This window comes from Cryptomeria japonica, chromosome 9 (assembly GCF_030272615.1).
Source record: "Cryptomeria japonica chromosome 9, Sugi_1.0, whole genome shotgun sequence".
NCBI lineage: Eukaryota > Viridiplantae > Streptophyta > Pinopsida > Cupressales > Cupressaceae > Cryptomeria > Cryptomeria japonica.
Window position 1 is genome coordinate 218517749 of NC_081413.1, and position 17742 is coordinate 218535490.

At 35.5% G+C, this 17742-nt stretch overlaps 1 protein-coding gene across 1 annotated transcript; it reads left to right on the forward strand.

The window, feature by feature from the left end:
* Window positions 1-14184: 14184 nt before the first annotated feature.
* LOC131044605 (probable pectinesterase 53) lies at window positions 14185-17284 on the forward strand. Its single transcript, XM_057977961.2, has 5 exons — window positions 14185-14739; window positions 15064-15253; window positions 15741-15947; window positions 16574-16809; window positions 16910-17284. Exons 1-5 carry the CDS (start codon window positions 14408-14410, stop codon window positions 17055-17057), a joined length of 1113 nt encoding a protein of 370 aa, XP_057833944.1. The 5' UTR covers window positions 14185-14407; the 3' UTR covers window positions 17058-17284.
* Window positions 17285-17742: the final 458 nt, after the last annotated feature.

Below are 17742 nucleotides of genomic sequence, written 5' to 3' on the forward strand. Positions count from 1 at the left end.
ATAGGAGGCAACAGTGAGGGTTAATATGGAGGCATGAATTTCATCAATGGTATTCTCCTTGTCAGATTCGAGTGCAAGATTTGACGTAGGGCCTATGGAAGTTGCTTCTAGCTCAGGAACCCAAAAATTTTTAATCCATGCTTCTCCATAAATTGGTATATCCTTACGAGGTGGTGGAGGTGATGTTTCTTCCCTATCTAAAGTATTTAAATGCACTGAATCCCATTGCCACTCATGTGAGTCTATCTCAGAATGACTTTCTAGCATCGGATTACTGTACCAAGCTAGGATGTCTTTTGAATTGAATAGTGCATTAGTTACTGGCTTATGTACCTTTGGAGGTGGGATTGTTGGTGCTGCTGGTGGGGTTGTTGGTGATGCAGATATAGTCAAGGATTGTATCCTTGGAGTAATTGGTTGATGCACATATTTGTTTGGTTTTCCTTTGAATCGAAGCTTAGGAAGAGATTCTTTTTGAAAACCTACTCTAGTTTTATCTCTCGGTTTCAACTCAGGTTGTAATGGCTTGTGTCGTCCTTGCTTGCAAGGTCCCAAAGCACTATGGTCATCATAGCCCATTCTTTGCATTATAGTGAAGCCTTTGCCATATTTGTCAGTAGGGAGCTTAGCCTTCGAGCTTTCTTTGTCAATAGGGTCTGTGTAGATCCATTATGTCAGGTCTTCATCCATGGTTTCCTCCTCTTGAATTTTACTAGGGGTGAATTGTGCCAAAGTGCAAGTTCTTTTGACCAGTGTTGTTGGAAGTAAACCTTGGGGTTTACCATGAGTTCTAGGGGATGTGAGTAACTGCCCAACACAAAAGAGTTGGCTAAGATTATATTCACTATGACCTTCTTCAGCCATTTTCAATTTTAATTTCTCTTGCTTTGGTGTAGGGGTTGTTAAGCTGGAAAGAGAGGCTGGATTAACATAGGATGAGGAAGGGATAGCTTCTTTGTTGTTAGGTAGGTAATCTCTGGTTGATGGTGAATATTATTACAATATGCAAATGGATTAGCATCACCAAGGATTGTAATTTCTACCCCATTATGTGGAAACCTGATACATTGGTGATAGGTAGATGGAACGACTTGCATGACATGTATCCAAGGTCTTCGTAACAAGAGATTGTATGGGAAAGGAAGGTCTAGAACTTGGCAAACTATATGCTTCACCACTGGCCCAACCCTGATGGGTAATATAACATCTCCTTTGGAAGAATGTTCCGCATCATCATTTCCTTTGATGGTTATTTTCTTGTTGACATCCACTGATTCTATTGCATAACCCAATGTTGTGACTAAATGCAAGGTTCATATGTTTCAGCCGACTCCATTGTCAATCAAGACTCACTTGATTTTATGTTGGTTTATGAATCCTTCAATATGAAGGGATGCATTATGGGGTTGTTGGAAGGATGTGTTGTCACTTTCAGTAAAAGTGAGACATGGTGATGACTTTAGACTACCAACCATGGCTTGAAACTGATCTGTGTTGAGGTTGGTGGGGATAGACGCTTCTTGGAGAGCTTGATCCAAGATTGTTTTATGTGAGGGGGATAAGCGTAAAAACTCTAATATGGAGATGAGGGTTGGCATCTTCTCCAATTTCTCTACAAGATTATATTGTTTGGGGAGGGGTCTAGTTCCTTGTGGTGCTGCTCGAATAGTAATCTTACTATGGTGCGTAACAACGTTGCATGTAGGATTTGGATCTTTTATGGTAAGAGTTGCAACTTGTTCATCCGCATCATAAAGATGATTCATAGTATAATTTTATGTAGCTTGTGTGTAATTGGTTGTGGTATCTATGTTTCTCCCTGAGGTGGAAGGACCCCTTTGATCATGTGATGAAAGTGGATTCTTGAACATTAAGTGATCATCATTGGATTTTTTTGGGTCGTGTCCGCCAATTTCGATTTCTCCTCTATCAATAAGATCTTGAATAAGATCTTTTAGCCGATGGCAATTTCTTCTTTTATGCCCTCTTCCTTGGTGAAATTCATAATGTTCATGATCTTTCCACCATGGTGGCTTGACTTGATGCTCATAATTGGATGTTTTTGGTAAGGTCACAAGATTGGAGGATATTAATTGGCGTAAGATCATTTTGATAGGTTCCTCTAAGGGTGTATATGTTGGCATTGCACACTCCAATGAGAAATTATAGGTGATTGAAGGTATTATCATTGATGGAAACCTTGCAATCCTATGGCACCAACACGCACTAGCACCGACAGACTCTACACCGGTAGATAATTTACCAACAGCAGCAAAGATGATTATCGGCACCCTGGCCGACAAGATTTTGTTTATTGTATATTGTATTTATTTGTAATATCTTTTTGTAAGCCGACAAGGAGTATTGTAATAAGACTCATATATAAGTATGAGATCTTGTAGATCATTTTAGAAGTGGACATGGGAAGATTATTGCAGAAGTAATGTGTGAATATTAAGGTAGATGAGTTAAGTTTTCACTTAACCGGCAGACATTTATTATGGTAGTTGAAGGAAATGACATTATAAAGCAAGTGTTTTTCACTCTTTTTCACTCGACAAGCATTCAAATTTCCTAAGAGCGTGAAAAACCCGAGCGAAGGCATCCACAGCGAGAAGTGAAGCAAAATCTTTCAAGCATTCAAACCTAAAGGTAGATTAAGGTATTTATCAAATGGCTTCCTCCTCTGCACTTGAATTCATTGCAAACCCTACAGTTGTTGAAGTGGTTAAATTCCCTAGGCCCATATTTAAGATCATACCCGAAATAGCGAAGCAGGATGATACCCTAGGTGCATTCTCTAAAATACCCAAAGGAGTTGCATATGCAGAAGACCCTAGGATATACATACATTGTCATATTGAGGAACTTGGTGATGATGAAATTATGAACATGTATAGGACTGTAATTTGTGATGAAAATGGTATGGTGAAACCGGAACATAAGATCATAGAAACCCTAGGTTTTGTGGAAATGCTTAGTATTCTCGATTTTCCTAAGGAGGTTGTGAGAATTATACTTAGCAGAGTTCATGGGGAATTCTTTTGGCTTGACTCCATCCACAAGATCACAAAAGAAGCAGTTAGGGCAGTGACTGGCTTACCTTCCACCGGTAGCAGGCCTGACAAAACTAATAAAGTTGCAAACAACATTGTGATGACCCTAACTGGTGCAACCCATGATAGCAGATCCTTGAGAGTCAATGATGTGAAAGATATAAATGTTAGATTCATTAGCATGATACTAGGATACAAAACTACACATGCTAACAGATTAAACTTTGTTTCTAGTTTATGTATCAAGAGTGCTTATGACATGGTGAACAGTAACACTAAGATTGACATATGTGAATGACTAATGGATGAATTGATTGACAACCTAAAGAAAATTAAAGGTGATAAGAAAGGTACTTTCAGATTTGGTAATCTACTTGTGTGCCTAATACTATACATTACTAAGGAAGTTCCCGGTATAGGTAGGAAAGAATTTGGTTTTGACATACTGGTAGGAAAAGAACTTTTGGATATCTTTACCGACATGGGAGATGACAAGGAAAATAACATAGTCGAATACTTCCAATCATTTAAGGATAGAATGAAAACAAGGTAAAGGTTATCTCAAGGCATAGTTGACAAATATCAGAAGGAAATATGTTTTGTTATAAAGAAAGATGAAATCTAGATGGAGGCAGTAGTTCCTAGAACTGTTTGGGTGATAGAAATGGGTTATGAGGCTGATGAAAGCATAATTGAGACATATGCTAAAGCCCTACTTGAAGCCCCTAGAGAACCTGAAGAGGAAATATTTGGAAATGCTAAAACCATTGAGAGAAAGGTACAAACCCTTAAACGAAGGAAGAAAAGAGAACAATCTATCAGAAAAGCAACAAAACAGACCAAAGAGATCAAGGAAAACATATTGAATATCACTGGTATTAAGGAAAGTGACCTGGAAGGGATACAACTAGAAGCTCATCTTTCACCGGTTGGAACTTCATCTAACAGTGAAATCCCAACTGAGTTTAAGAGAGTAGAAAGGAAAAGAAAACCTTCACTGGCACCCTCTCCTACACCAAAGAGAACAAGAAGGAAACAACAGGCAGTAAGGCCCCCAACAAACAAAATGACACCAAGGAAGAAGAAGGAAAAACATGTTATTCCTCCTTTAGACAATCTTTTGAATGAAATAACGGATGATGGAAACTTGTGTAATGTCAGTAAATTGTATGATACTTTTACCAATGAAGAAAAGGAAAGTATAGAAAACATTATCATTCTACACTTAGATATTTACAAGAAATTTTTTATAGAAGTTGTATATCATTTACCGAGTGACTTGTATAGGAGGCTTGATGCCAAGAGACTAGCTATTATGGAATTGGACAAGAAGATAAAGATAGAAAAATTACTTGCAGTTCATCCAGTTAAATCAGTAGATGAAATTGATGAATTGATAAGTGAGGCAAACAAGACAGTATTCTCTAGTGGTCACCGGCATGTAGGTTTAATGGTTGGAAGAGTGAATAAAATCTCTGAAGAGACAATTGATAAATGGGATATCTTCTTTGTGGAGAAAGAGAAGCAAGAAGAGCTTAAATGACCCAAAGATTTCAAAGTTTACCAAAAGGATAAGGACAAAGGTAAAGGCGAGGTAGGTGGACCTCCAATCATAAAAGTGATAGACAACTTTCCCCCACCTTCTTCTGATACTCCACCGATTGAGACTGTTGATACACCACCGACTACTAATAATGTTGAGTTGGAATCAACACATGAGGACACCAATCCAGATTCAGAAGTTTTATATACTATGAATATTGATACACACAAGGTAAATATTTTGGTTGATAAGGAAACTAGTGGTGAGAAGAAAGATGTGGCTACTGAGCCACTGGCTGAGATTATTGCAGTGGAAACACATGTAGAGAAAACAGTTGAAAATACTTAAATTGGGGTTGAGACTCAAACTGAACAATTAGTTGATCCCCTGGCTTCTGGAATGGTGACTGATACCACTGGTGCACACATTGAAAAACCCATGGAGTTAGAGAAATCGGCAGTGAATACTGAGACTTCATTAAAGAAACTGGCAGTAGAAAGCACAGAGAAACAAACTAAGGTACACACTAAGAAACAGGAAGAGAAAAAGGTTGAGGTACAGGTTCATACTAAGATAGTGCCACCAGCAACTGCTGAGAAACCCAAGCCTTTGCTAGTTCAGATGCAAACACAAACTGACCTATCAAAGGTCAACACAAGCAAAGAGGTTACTCACACCAGCAGAATGCAGATTGTTAAGGTAGTTGGACAATCATCTGGTTCTTCCATGATAGAATTCAGACCAACTAATGTGACAGAGGTATTATTGGATTCCATCAAGAAAATAATAGATTGTAATGCACTTGCATACAAAGCTATTGATGATACAATTCCTTTATTAAAATTGATTGCACCCAAGTGCAATGTGGACAACAAAGATTCTTTGAGTCAGTTAGACACATTGTCTAAGTATATCACCGGCAACTTATTAACAGTTGATCAAATTAATGAGGAAATATTTAGTGAGAAAATGAATAGAGAAAAGGAAAAATTCTTTGATGAGACAATAAAGAAGTGCATGGGACACATTGATACCCTATTACCGGAACTTAGCAAAACAATAATGGAATTTAAAGAGTTGTACAGAGACACATGCAAGACTGATACTTTGACGGTGGATATAGACAAGAAAATTAGTAAAGTGCAAAAAGAAATAAATGATATTGTTGATAATATCATCGGTTCATCAGAACCCATATCGGTTATAGAGAAGGAAATAGAAGGTTTTGAGGAGAAAATTGAAGAATTTGAAAAAGAGAAGGAAAGAATAAAGTTCAAGGCAAAAGAGCTTAAATGTAGACTTGGTCCTAAACTTGACAACCTCATCTCTTTGCGAAAAGAGATCTCAGAGGCACTTGTTCCAGGACTAAAGACACCGAAAGAGAAAATGCACATCCTCACCGGTACAATTCAAAGGACTGTTGCAGCATTGAAGGATAGTGATAGGTTCACTAAGAGCCTAAATTTTGTTGTAGCATAACTTTTCCAGATTGTAACCAACCGGTTACAGGGTTCTAGCTAAGAACTACACTCAATTGACATTTTTGACTACCTTTTTCATTGATGCCAAAGGGGGAGTAGTAGAGATGAGACAAATGATGGAGAGAAGAGATCATCTGCTCAGGGGGAGCACACATTTTGGTAAGATTTTTGGACTTCAAATTTTGGATACATTTTTGAATTTTTCTCATGGGTGTTGCCATCAATGCCAAAGGGGGAGATTGTTGGCATTGCACACTCCAATGAGAAATTGTAGGTTATTGAAGGTATTGTCATTGACGGCAACCTTGCAATCCTATGGTACCGGCAGACTCTACACCAACAGATAGTTTACCGACAGCAACAAAGATGATTACCGACACCCTGGCTGACATGATTTTGTTTATTGTATATTGTATTTATTTGTAATATCTTTTTGTAAGATGACAAGGCGTATTGTAATAAGACTCATATATAGGTATGAGATCTTGTAGATCATTTAAGAAGCGGACATGGAAAGATTATTGCAGAAGTAATGTGTGAATATTAAGGCAGATATTGGAGTAAGGTTTATGGTTATTGTATGAGCTTAAACTGGTACTGAACCTAGCATAGCAGATGTTGAACTAAAGTAGTACATTACATTGGATTTGCATAATCCATTTTGTAAGTCAGTGAGACTTCCTTTTGTAATTAAGCAGCACAAGCTTTAGGCAGTTGGCCTTCCTGCATGTGCAAGCCCCTATTGTAAGTAATATCCATTCATTGGCCAGTGAGTGAATATTGTGGGTCACAAATCCCACCGAGGTTTTTCCTACACCGGGTTTCCTCGTGAAAAATCTTGTGTTATGGTGTGCTTTCTATGTTGTGTTTATTGTTCATATTTACTGCATTAATTCTTGTTTACCAGTACACTGTTTTCGAATGTAATTTGTTTTATAAGATCATAAAATCTATTAACCAGCAAGATACTAATTCACCCCTCTCTCAATATCTTTGGGAATCCTAACAGTATATGTGCATTTTGGCTTGTAGTTTTGTTTCTTTTGTTTTGGTTCCTCGTGTTGTGTATTGCTACCTTGATTTTGTGGATTATTGATGGTGTTGTTGTTAGGAGGGGGATTTTTTCCTGCAAACCTGACCACAGGTTGTGCAATTTTCATTATTCTTGCATCCACTATCCCGTCATTGACAACATTCTTATTTTTGTTCCAAAATTTTGGTTTGTCTCTATTATAGTGTCGACAAGGACAATATTTGTTTTCATTATAAATTTTGATAAGTCCCTTTTTGATGAGGGCTCTTTCACATTTGAGCCCTTGAGTTATCATTTCTTCAAAGGATTCTATGCCCTTCATGTCAAAATGAAATTCCATTTCATTATTTAAGTTAGAAATGAAAATTTCCACTAGTTCTTTCTCAGGTAGATGAAGGGAGCATCTGCTAGACAGTTGTCTCCACCGTTGTAGGAAAGATGAGAACAACTCTCCTATTTTTTGTTTTGTGTTGCACAAATCTGCCATGGTGACGTCACGTTCTATGTTGTGTGCATAATGGGCGATGAATTTTTGGACCAGTTCTTCAAATGTTCTAATACCACCTGACGATCGTGAAAACCATTGTGTGGTTGTGCCTCCCAAACTTTGAGGAAAGAGGCACATTAGATATGTGTCCTCATAGGCCACCTTTAAGAAAACGGAGTGAAATTCTCACATAGGATCCTTAGGATCTCCTTTGCCTCTATATTTTTCAAATTTGGGTGTTTTGAATCCTCATAGAAAAGGTGGAATAAGCATGTTCCTGTCAAATGGATAGGGATAAATATCGTTAAGTGAGAATCCATTGGTCTTTACACCACCGTTTAGTTGTTGGGCGAGATTTTCCACTTTTTGCCTCAACATGTCTATTTCTGAAGGAGGAGGAGGTGGAGGATTCCCTTGATGATTAGGGTCATAGTGGAAGTAGTTTCTACCTCCTCCACCATCATGATGGCTATGTTTCTCGAATGTTTTTTGTAATTGTGTTGTATCAAAATTGGAGGGAAGTTTGGCACCCTCTTGAGCAAGTCTCAAGAAATGAGCATTGACATTATTTTTGAGAATTTCATCAAAGAGGCTATTGAATTTTGGATTATTTTGTGCTCTTTCTATATCTTCTGGAGTTGGAGTGTTGGGTTCTTCATCATTAGTGCCTTCTCCAAAGGCCTCATGATAGTTATTGAGGTTTTCTTCCTCCTCTTCAATTTCTGGTTGTCCATTTCTCATTGATCTTGTTTGAGCCATGGTTTTTTTTTTAAGTTGATGTTTGTGAAAAATGAATATGAGGTGGTGATGAAATGTTTGATGGAAGAAAAGTTTTTGTGAAATGTGTGGTGGAAGATACATCTCTAATACTAGAGGTTGGATGTCAACAAAGTTCTTTGTGAATTGCTTTTGTGTTTTTCAACAATTTTGATGTGATGAGGTATAGCAAGGTTTGAGATGTGTTACAATCCAAGCTACCTAGTAATGAGAGGATGCACTCATAAACTAGTTTTAACCTATCTAGATTTGTAGAAATGCCTCTTAGGATGATTTATCCTAGATGTAGAGACACCCTAAAAATGATTTGTTGGTTAGTTTAAGCAATATTTGAAAGTACTAAGGACAAGACCTCTTTGTGCTTAGAGTTGAGTGATTTTGTGATGTGTGGAAGTGAAAGTGGATAGAATATGTGTCTCAATAAAATTATTCCATTACGAAAAAGGTTTCTACTTCTTCCTCTCTTACTGGGGTTGGGGGCTCCTCTCGAGCTTCATTGTATAGGATACAAATTTTAGGAAAGAAAGAAGGATTGATCTTGCCCCCTTTGTTCTTGTGATAATCAAAAGCTCTATTCTGAGTGGAAGCTCTATTTCTCAACGGCTCTTTGTCAAATTCGTTGGATTTTCCCTGAAGGTACAAGTGCATATGATGCAAGAATACTCTATGTGAGAGAAAGAGTTGTCTATTGATATAGAATATTTTCCTTTTCTTGATAAAAGCCTTTGAACCAAGTTGTCTTTTCTTCAATTTGGTCTTTTGATGAAGACTCCTTTTTCTCAAGATATGAGTGATGGTCATACAAAATGATACTTTGTTTCACTTGTTGATGTTGTTTCATTTATCAATGTTGATGTAGATTTTTTGTCAATGTTGATGTAGATTTGTTGGATGGATTCTTTGTTTCAAATTTTTCAAATCCTTTAACAAGAAAACACAGCAAGCACGCAAGCACAATAAGCTTGCCCCTTTTAATAGGTGTGGGTCTAAATCAACCCAATCATGAACTTTTTGACCCTTTATAAATGTATTTTATGTTCCCAAAGCCTAAAGTTGGCCCAAATTTTTACTGGTCTAAAACAAAACGAAGACAACTCAAACACTTTTTATCCCTAAGGTCATGGCCAGTTACGATATTTTCAGCCCACCTCTTGATATTTTTTTGACTTTGGTACTACATACCTTATGTATCCCGCTATGGCAGGTAAGGATGTGATATACTAGTTCTTGCACGAACATAATAGATAGATGATCCCTATGATGGGGGAGTCACCACTTTCATCAAGCTACAAGTAATCTTTCAAAAAGCCATGTTTCTACTCAAGGAAATATGTATGGTGAGTATCTTGGGAGCAAAATCATCTATGCTCTTGCACTAAACCTTCCACAAATATCCTCAATCAATAGAACCGGTGGGCTTCTAAAATAAGAGGTGTCTAGCAATGTTCGATGTCTTTAGACGTAAGTTCATTTTGCAGTGACTCACTTAAGAGCCTTGTAACTTGTGGTGGGGCCCATATGTCCTTTCGGCAAGTTACACTATAGGAACAGCTACACCCAAGGCTACAACTTTTGCTCTCACCTGATTTCTATAGTGGCTCAAAGGATTTACTGCGCAAGGTTGTTCCTAAGAATGATGTGTCTCTTGACAGACCTCTCTTAAAAATAAAAAATTTAGAGCGTTACTAACACTTTTCTCTTGCACCTAGGACCACAAGAGCCAAGGGAGAGGATAGTGTGTGTTAGAAATAAGACCACTCTACAGATTTGCACAAGCATGCCTAACACGAAAAACACTTGTTCTTTTTAACCTTTTATTGCAATATGATCTATTTGCTATTTGGAGGTGTTGCTCCAATAGACATGATGTTCTTTTTATTCCACAAAGCAATTTGCTTTCTAACTAGGAAAGTGAAATCCTGGTCAACAAAATGAAAGCACGTTTGCTTAAAAGAAAATCACTTTTGCAAATAAATGGACAAGTTTGATTGTTCTTTTTTACTTGGAAATAAAAGGTTGATTGTGAATTTTACCATTGCAATCTAAATGAAAGATTGTTCTTCTTTTTAAGCCCAAATTGAAATGTTTTTTCCCTAACTTGCAAGAAAGAAAAGTGTTTGATTTGTTGTTTTTTTTACCTTACAATGAGATTCTTTTTAAACCCAAATGAAGATGTAGTTGATTTTTAGCCCAAAATGAAAGATGAGATTCTTTTTAAACCAAACGAAAATGAATTCTTTTTACCCAACTAGAAAGAAATCAAACTCCTAATTCTAACTACTCCAACCCTGCAAGAAATCGTTAAAAACTTGCAAGTAAACAAGTTAGAAAAATCCAAGATTTGATGTGGGCTTCCACAAGCCTGAGTTTAATTTTTCGGTTACAAATTTTATTTTTTGAGCTCTCTATTACAAGAATGCTACTCTATGAGGACACAAAAGTGCTACTTCAGAAACAACACCAAAGTACTCATAAAAGCTCAAAACAAATAACAACAATGCTAAAATATTAACAAAAGCGCTAATTTAAAATGTTTGACAAAGTTTTAAAAAATTGACAGACAAAGAGCACAAAAACGCTAGATTATTACAACAACATTAATTAATGAACAAAAGCGCTAAAACTCTTCTGACAAGGGTGCCAAAATGCGAGACAAAGGCGCTAAAGCGCAACCTGTGTGTAAAAATTATAAGAAAATCACAAAAACAAAAGTCAAACTGAATAATCAGAAGGTTGCGCGTTCGATTCATGTCGGGTTCACCAAATGATGCACATCAAAAAGGGGCACAAGGCACAAGACAAGTTCAGATGTTAATATGTTAGTCACAACCAAAATGAAACACAAATGAACTTAAAAACCTTAACATGCATATCAAGAGAGATATAAAGCAAACAACAAGAAGCATACATAAACGAAAAAAGGGAAAGAAAACCCCCAAAGATGCTCCCCAAAATGCTCATAGATGCTCCTCCCTTGTTCCTCTCCTCTCCAAGTCCCACATAAGTGTATCTCTTAGCTTTTAGCACTATCTATGGATGTCTTATGAAGATTCAAGATGGTTGTGAAAATGAGAACAAATGCTCATGCAAGTGCAAATAAGTTATTATGAAAAAACACCTAATTAGTGTATGTAAATTTTAGTAAAATAACAATGCCAATGCTTCTAAATGCTTTCTAAAATGACTATAAGTTTGATGCACAAAGACTTCTGATTTTGAAAATGAAGAATAAGAGCTCTATTTATAGGGGAAATAGGGCAATGGATGGTCAAGACTGAGTAATGTTAACAAGGGCCAGGATTGGTGGGTTTGTGATCCATGTGATGGCTTTCAACCCAATCCCATGATGACAAATGTCAATATGAGATGGCTTGAGAGGGGAGGGAAGAAACATTAAATGATTGAGATGACATGAAGGTTACCCTGGGAGGGTTTGGTTAGGCTGGAGTGAATGAATTAAGCTTTTATCCAATGAATAATGCCTTTATCCAATGGGTAAACTCTTGTGCAAGAGTTAGTGGGGATAACCATGGTCAAAACAATGAATGCTTGAAGAGACCCATGAGTTAAATGAGGGTTGAGTTAGAGGGAAAACCTCTAACCATGTGGGTGAGTTGATTTTAACCATTAATGGTTATGTAAGAGCCATAAATGGTTATGTAAGAACCATAAATAGTTTAGAAGAATTCGGGGGTTAACTTGTTGAAGGATAAAAAGCCTTTAATACATTTCAAAGACTTTAGGGGCTTTGAGAAGTGACTTCTCTTTGCTTAGGAATGTGACAATAATTAGGGAGGGGGATTAGGCTAATTTGGAATGGATTAGAAGAATCTAGAAGGGGTTTAGGATGCAAGTGGGTTTGGTGGGTGAGAGAAAATAGGATTTTAATTAAAATAAAATTCATTTATTTCAACTAAAATTGTGCAACTTGCATTTGTAGGAGAATGCAATGGGGGGGAGTTTAGAGATTTTAAATAAATATTTATTTATTTATTTAAATGAGGAAAGGGGTTAAATTAAACAAATATGCTTTATTTATTTAATTAATTGTTAGAGTATAGTTTAATGAATTAATTTAAATAAATTGAATAATTTATTTAATTAATAGGAGAAAAGGTTTAAGATGGATTAATTAAATATCAATTTAATTAACTGTTGACTAATGGTTAAATAATCAAATAAATACTAAATATTTACTTAATTAAGTGGACAGATTTATGTGTCTACAAGGGGATTAATGGTATTTGAAATATGTAGAATATGCTCATGGAAATTGGCTAAATTATGTTATGTAGTTTAATGGATGTTCTCTTATAATGTTGATAGTAATGTTGAGAGTAAATGATGGTTAAAGTAATGACGTTAAGATACCCTAGGGAATGTAATTGATCAGTTATGTGATGATGTTTATTTTTGGAATCTGCTTGCATTTTGTAATCATATGATTATGTTCAAAGTGATTATATGCATATTGGTATATGGATATTATTGCATTTGAGAATTCTAGTCACTTATGTTGCATTAGTTAAAGAAGATAAAAAAAAATCATTATCTCTATTTGCATCATAGTTAGTTATATTTCTCTAGGGTATTTTGGCGGGCATTACACAATCTATGCAGAAAGTGTGTACAAATCGAAAAACATCATTTTGGACATGTATAAGCTCTTAGATTGCTTATGCAAATATAGATTCCTTTTAGCGTATGAAATCCAAATATTCAACTCATTAGAATGAGAGAGGGTATGTCAATATTATATTTATAAAATCAAATGTATGGAATGCCTTTAAAAACAAGGACATAACAATTAATCACTACAAATGTTTGTTTAGTCAACCTCTTGTGGAAAAAGTATTAGTGAGAATTAGCTAAATTTGAATTTATTTTTCTTATTTAAAGAGGTTCAAATCTAGAACCACAAGATCAACCTTGCAAATGCAAAAATGACCTTAAACATAAAAAAAAGAAAACACAAATTAGCTTGAATATTACATACATAAAAATATGTGTATATAATGTCTATAACTTAAAGTGAATATATAAATGAGATAAAAACTTGATTTGGTACAAATATATTTATGAAACAATTTACTCAAAACTAAACAAGTTCATCATTGCAATTTTATATCAACTAAATATATTTATATGCATAGTCATTTTTTATCTTCTTTGAGAAAAATGCAAGTATTAACAAAAAGAATGTACAATAGAGAGACCTTTAAAGACAAGAATAGTGAAAGAAACAACATAAGTTTGAATGAAAGATCAATATGATACACAAAATACGACATGGTAAGAAACCTTGACAAAAACATTAGTGTTTTGGTGTCAACCATATGAGCAATATGATACACAAAATAGGACATAGTAAAAAAACCTTTGACAAGAACAAAACATTAGCGATTTGGCATCAACCATATGAACAATATGATACAAAATAAGACATAATAAGAAACCTTTAAAAAAAAAAAAACATTAGCGATTTGACATTAACCATATAACCCTCAATCAATGTGCACATCAAAGTAAGGTGTGAAGGAACTATCATCTATGAAGTATTTGGATCATGTGAAAATAGGTGGATTTAGGGGTATATTCATTCACTTATTGGAGAATAGTGTGCCACACAAAACAATGATGAAATAATAGAAAAGAAAGGTAAGGACAAAAGTTCCTGTAGTGGCCATTTAATAGTTATGCTTATGTATTTGGACATATCTTAAGACGTTGCCGTCCCACTTGATGCAGAAAGCTTTAGAAAAAGCAGTTTGAGAGGACATGAATGAAAGACACTAAATGTCTTGCAGAGGTTATATTATACCTATTGCATAAACAAGTAAAGAAAAGTTGCAGCACTTTGTAAAAGCTGAAATTATGCTATCCATACCCATTTGAAAATGTTTGTGTAATACACGCATGCATTTTTGTGAGCAGCTTTTTGGACAGCTGTAGTGCTCTTCTTGTCTTATATATTTATGCTCTCTTAGAGCCTCCAATTCAATTCAATTCAATTGGGTGTCAGAACTGAAAATGTTGAAGCAACAAATTATGATTGTTGTTGTTTTTGGTATTGTGTTATTCATATCTTTAGTGGAAGCCAATGCAACAGTGCACAAAGAAAAGCCTGTCCATACAAGGGCATTGAATATACAGGATGAGTACACCAAATGGATAAGATGGATGGGTACTCTGAACCATTCACTGTATAAACCAGCAAAGAACAAGGTTTTTCCTTCCTCATACCTTGTGGTGGACACCACAGATGGAGTAGGGGACTTCACTTCTGTTCAGGAAGCCATAGATTCCTTGCCTCTCTTCAATGTTGTGCGAGTTGTTATAAAAATCAATGCAGGAGTATATAAGTAAGTATATATGAATTAGTGGTGATTTTAAAGATAATTGTGTGAGTTTTTTGCATCATTGTTCAGTATTAAGATGACGAAAAAGAGTTTGAAGATTGAAGAGTTATAGATGGTATGATTTTTTCACAGTCCATAAATTGTATACAATTTTTTGATAAAAAACTATATTTATTTTTTCTTTTGACATTTTGGATCATAATCTGTGATCCTTCATCAGAAGGAAAAAAATTATCACAGTTTTATGTAAATTATCCAATTGATATTGATCAACCTTGTGGGTTAGCTAACAAACTTTGTTTTGATATTTGTGTTGAACTTGGACAGGGAGAAGGTGAACATACCTATTACCAAAGCATTTGTAACTCTTGAAGGGGCAGGTGCAGACTCCACAATCATACAATGGGGAGACATGGCAGGGACTTTAGGGCCAGATGGCAAGCCATTGGGCACATATAACAGTGCCACTGTTGCAGTTAATTCTCCTTATTTCATTGCCAAAAATATTACTTTTAAGGTGAGGTTTGAGATTTCTTTTTTGATAGGCTTTCTATTTAGAATTGGGATTATATAAATAAAAATAATAAGAATTTATTATTTTATTTATTAATTATTTATAATTAAAAATCAATTGAACTAATCAATAATAAATTGAAAAGGCTTGCAGCTACACAACTTCATTGAAAATGGTTTTCATCAGGAAGAAAGGTGGTTTATAGCATTATTTATAGAGGAATGATCATTATGTTGAATTTGAACAGATAAGCTCTTCCCAATGATTAAAATCCTGTAACTTTCTACTGTTTTGTAACTTTATTTAACCTGTCTCACAATGATGGGATGTTAGGGTTGATGCTATCCTGTTTCCCAAATTAATGCTGGCTTTTTTACTAGAGTTTGGAACCAATGATTAACAAATGCCTACAGAAAAAATATTATAAGTGGTAGATGCTTTGGGGTTTCACTAGCATTGATTTGGCTGTTTACTTGTTTTGAAAGCACAGAATACAGCCCCTATTCCTCCACCAGGAGCAGTTGGCAGGCAAGCTGTTGCCCTCAGAATAACAGGAGACACAGCAGCTTTTTTTGGCTGCAGCTTCCTTGGAGCTCAGGACACCCTTTATGATCACATAGGACGCCACTATTTCAAAGACTGTTATATTGAAGGCTCTGTGGACTTTATCTTTGGGAACGGCCTTTCAATGTATGAGGTATACCTTTTTCTAACTTTTGAGAAAGTAAGTCTATTAAAACCAATCTTCATATTAACAGTCCTAAAACAGCACACTTTTTAACATTTGTTTTAGGTGGGCTCTAAGATTTGATTAGATTGGGTGGCTTGTTTGAAAATATATTAATAGGCGAGTCTTATTGAAGAAGCTAAAGTGATTTCAGATGAATCACTTAAACAAGTCAAAGCTAATTTGTGACAAAGTCTATTAAAACCATTTTTCATATTAGCCGTCTTAAACAGCACACTAAGATTTGATTAGGTGGACTCTAAAATTTGATTAGTTTAGGTGGCTGGCCTGAAATTATACTAATAGATGGGTCTTACTGAAGAAACTAGTGTGATTTCAGATAAACGACTTAAACAAATGAAAACATAGAGTATGCTGATTAAACTTATCAGATAAAAATGCATTACAATTAAGAACTACAAAAGGATAAAAATTTATTCAAACACAAAAGAAATACAAAGCACAGAAACAACCCTGTCAGTCTCGATCAAATGATCCAACTTTTGAGACAGATAATGGACCCCTATCCCTAATGTTCACATTACAATTAAGAACTCGGTAAGAGTGTGATTTGCATTTTTATTTTTTTGCTGCAGGGGTGTGTGGTACATGGGATTTCCGATACATATGGGGCAGTTACAGCACAGAAAAGGGAGAGCTCAGGAGACGACACAGGATTTGCTTTTGTGAGATGTAAAGTGACAGGGTCGGGAGCTCTGTACCTAGGGAGGGCCTGGGGAACGTTTTCACGTGTGGTATTTGCTTACACATACATGGACAAGATCATCATGCCAGTCGGATGGCACAACATGGGCGATCCTCACAAGGAGTCGTAAGTTTCTCTTGATTTCATGAAATTTACAAGCAAAAACAGAAACTTTTAATGTGATGATCGATGTACGATATTAAGGTTTTTGTTTCTATCTGTGCAGGACTGTTTTTTATGGGCAATATAAATGCAGTGGGGCAGGAGCAAGCTTTTCGGGTAGAGTATCATGGTCTCGTGAACTCACAGACGAAGAAGTAAAACCATTTCTAGCCCTCAGTTTTATTGATGGGCATGACTGGATTAGTCTCTAGTAGTGATTTCTCTGTACTATAGTTTTATTTTTTATAAACAAGTCATTGTCTGCTGTGTATATCATCTGAGGAATGAGAAGATATGAGAGTTTTTTTAAAATCACTTCTTCTTATTTAAAGAGGGAGATAAATCCATAGAGATAGTCCATACTTATGTAATCTGATTACTTCCATTAAAATATAAACGCTTTTGTAACATATCTTAAGTAATCTAATTTATTTGTCGGCAGAAACTCTGTACATGAAAGAAGACAGGCAATCGTCCTTTTCAAAGTAGATCCAAAAACAATTGATAAATGAGAGTTTCCAAAATAAATTACTGGGTATTTAGTATTTTTTTATTTTGAGCCATTCAATATAGCTGAATCAATGGACTAAATTAATTTGTAGTGTTCTCTCACGGGTGTGGGAGTAGCATTGATTGTGTTGAAAATGAGCATATTGCAGCACGGGTATGCACTGACAAGAAGCTCAAAACTCATGAGTTTTAATATTTATGTATTGGAGGATTCACATTAAAGTTTTGTTTTTCTTTAATGCGTGTCATGTTGGAGATGGCTATTTTCTATGTAGAATGTATCTAGTGTAATCAAAATATAAATAAATTGAGATTCAAATCTTGATCTATATTTTATTAGTGTATATTATCAGTCAATTTTATTCTCTGGGTGGCAATCATTTTCAA

Bases quoted from the DNA above. Each gene is read 5' to 3' on its own strand.
- LOC131044605 (XM_057977961.2), top strand. From the start codon at position 14,408: ATGTTGAAGCAACAAATTATGATTGTTGTTGTTTTTGGTATTGTGTTA. The intron at 15,948-16,573 runs GTATACCTTTTT...TTTTTGCTGCAG, and splicing joins ACGGCCTTTCAATGTATGAG to GGGTGTGTGGTACATGGGAT. The intron at 16,810-16,909 runs GTAAGTTTCTCT...CTATCTGTGCAG, and splicing joins GGCGATCCTCACAAGGAGTC to GACTGTTTTTTATGGGCAAT.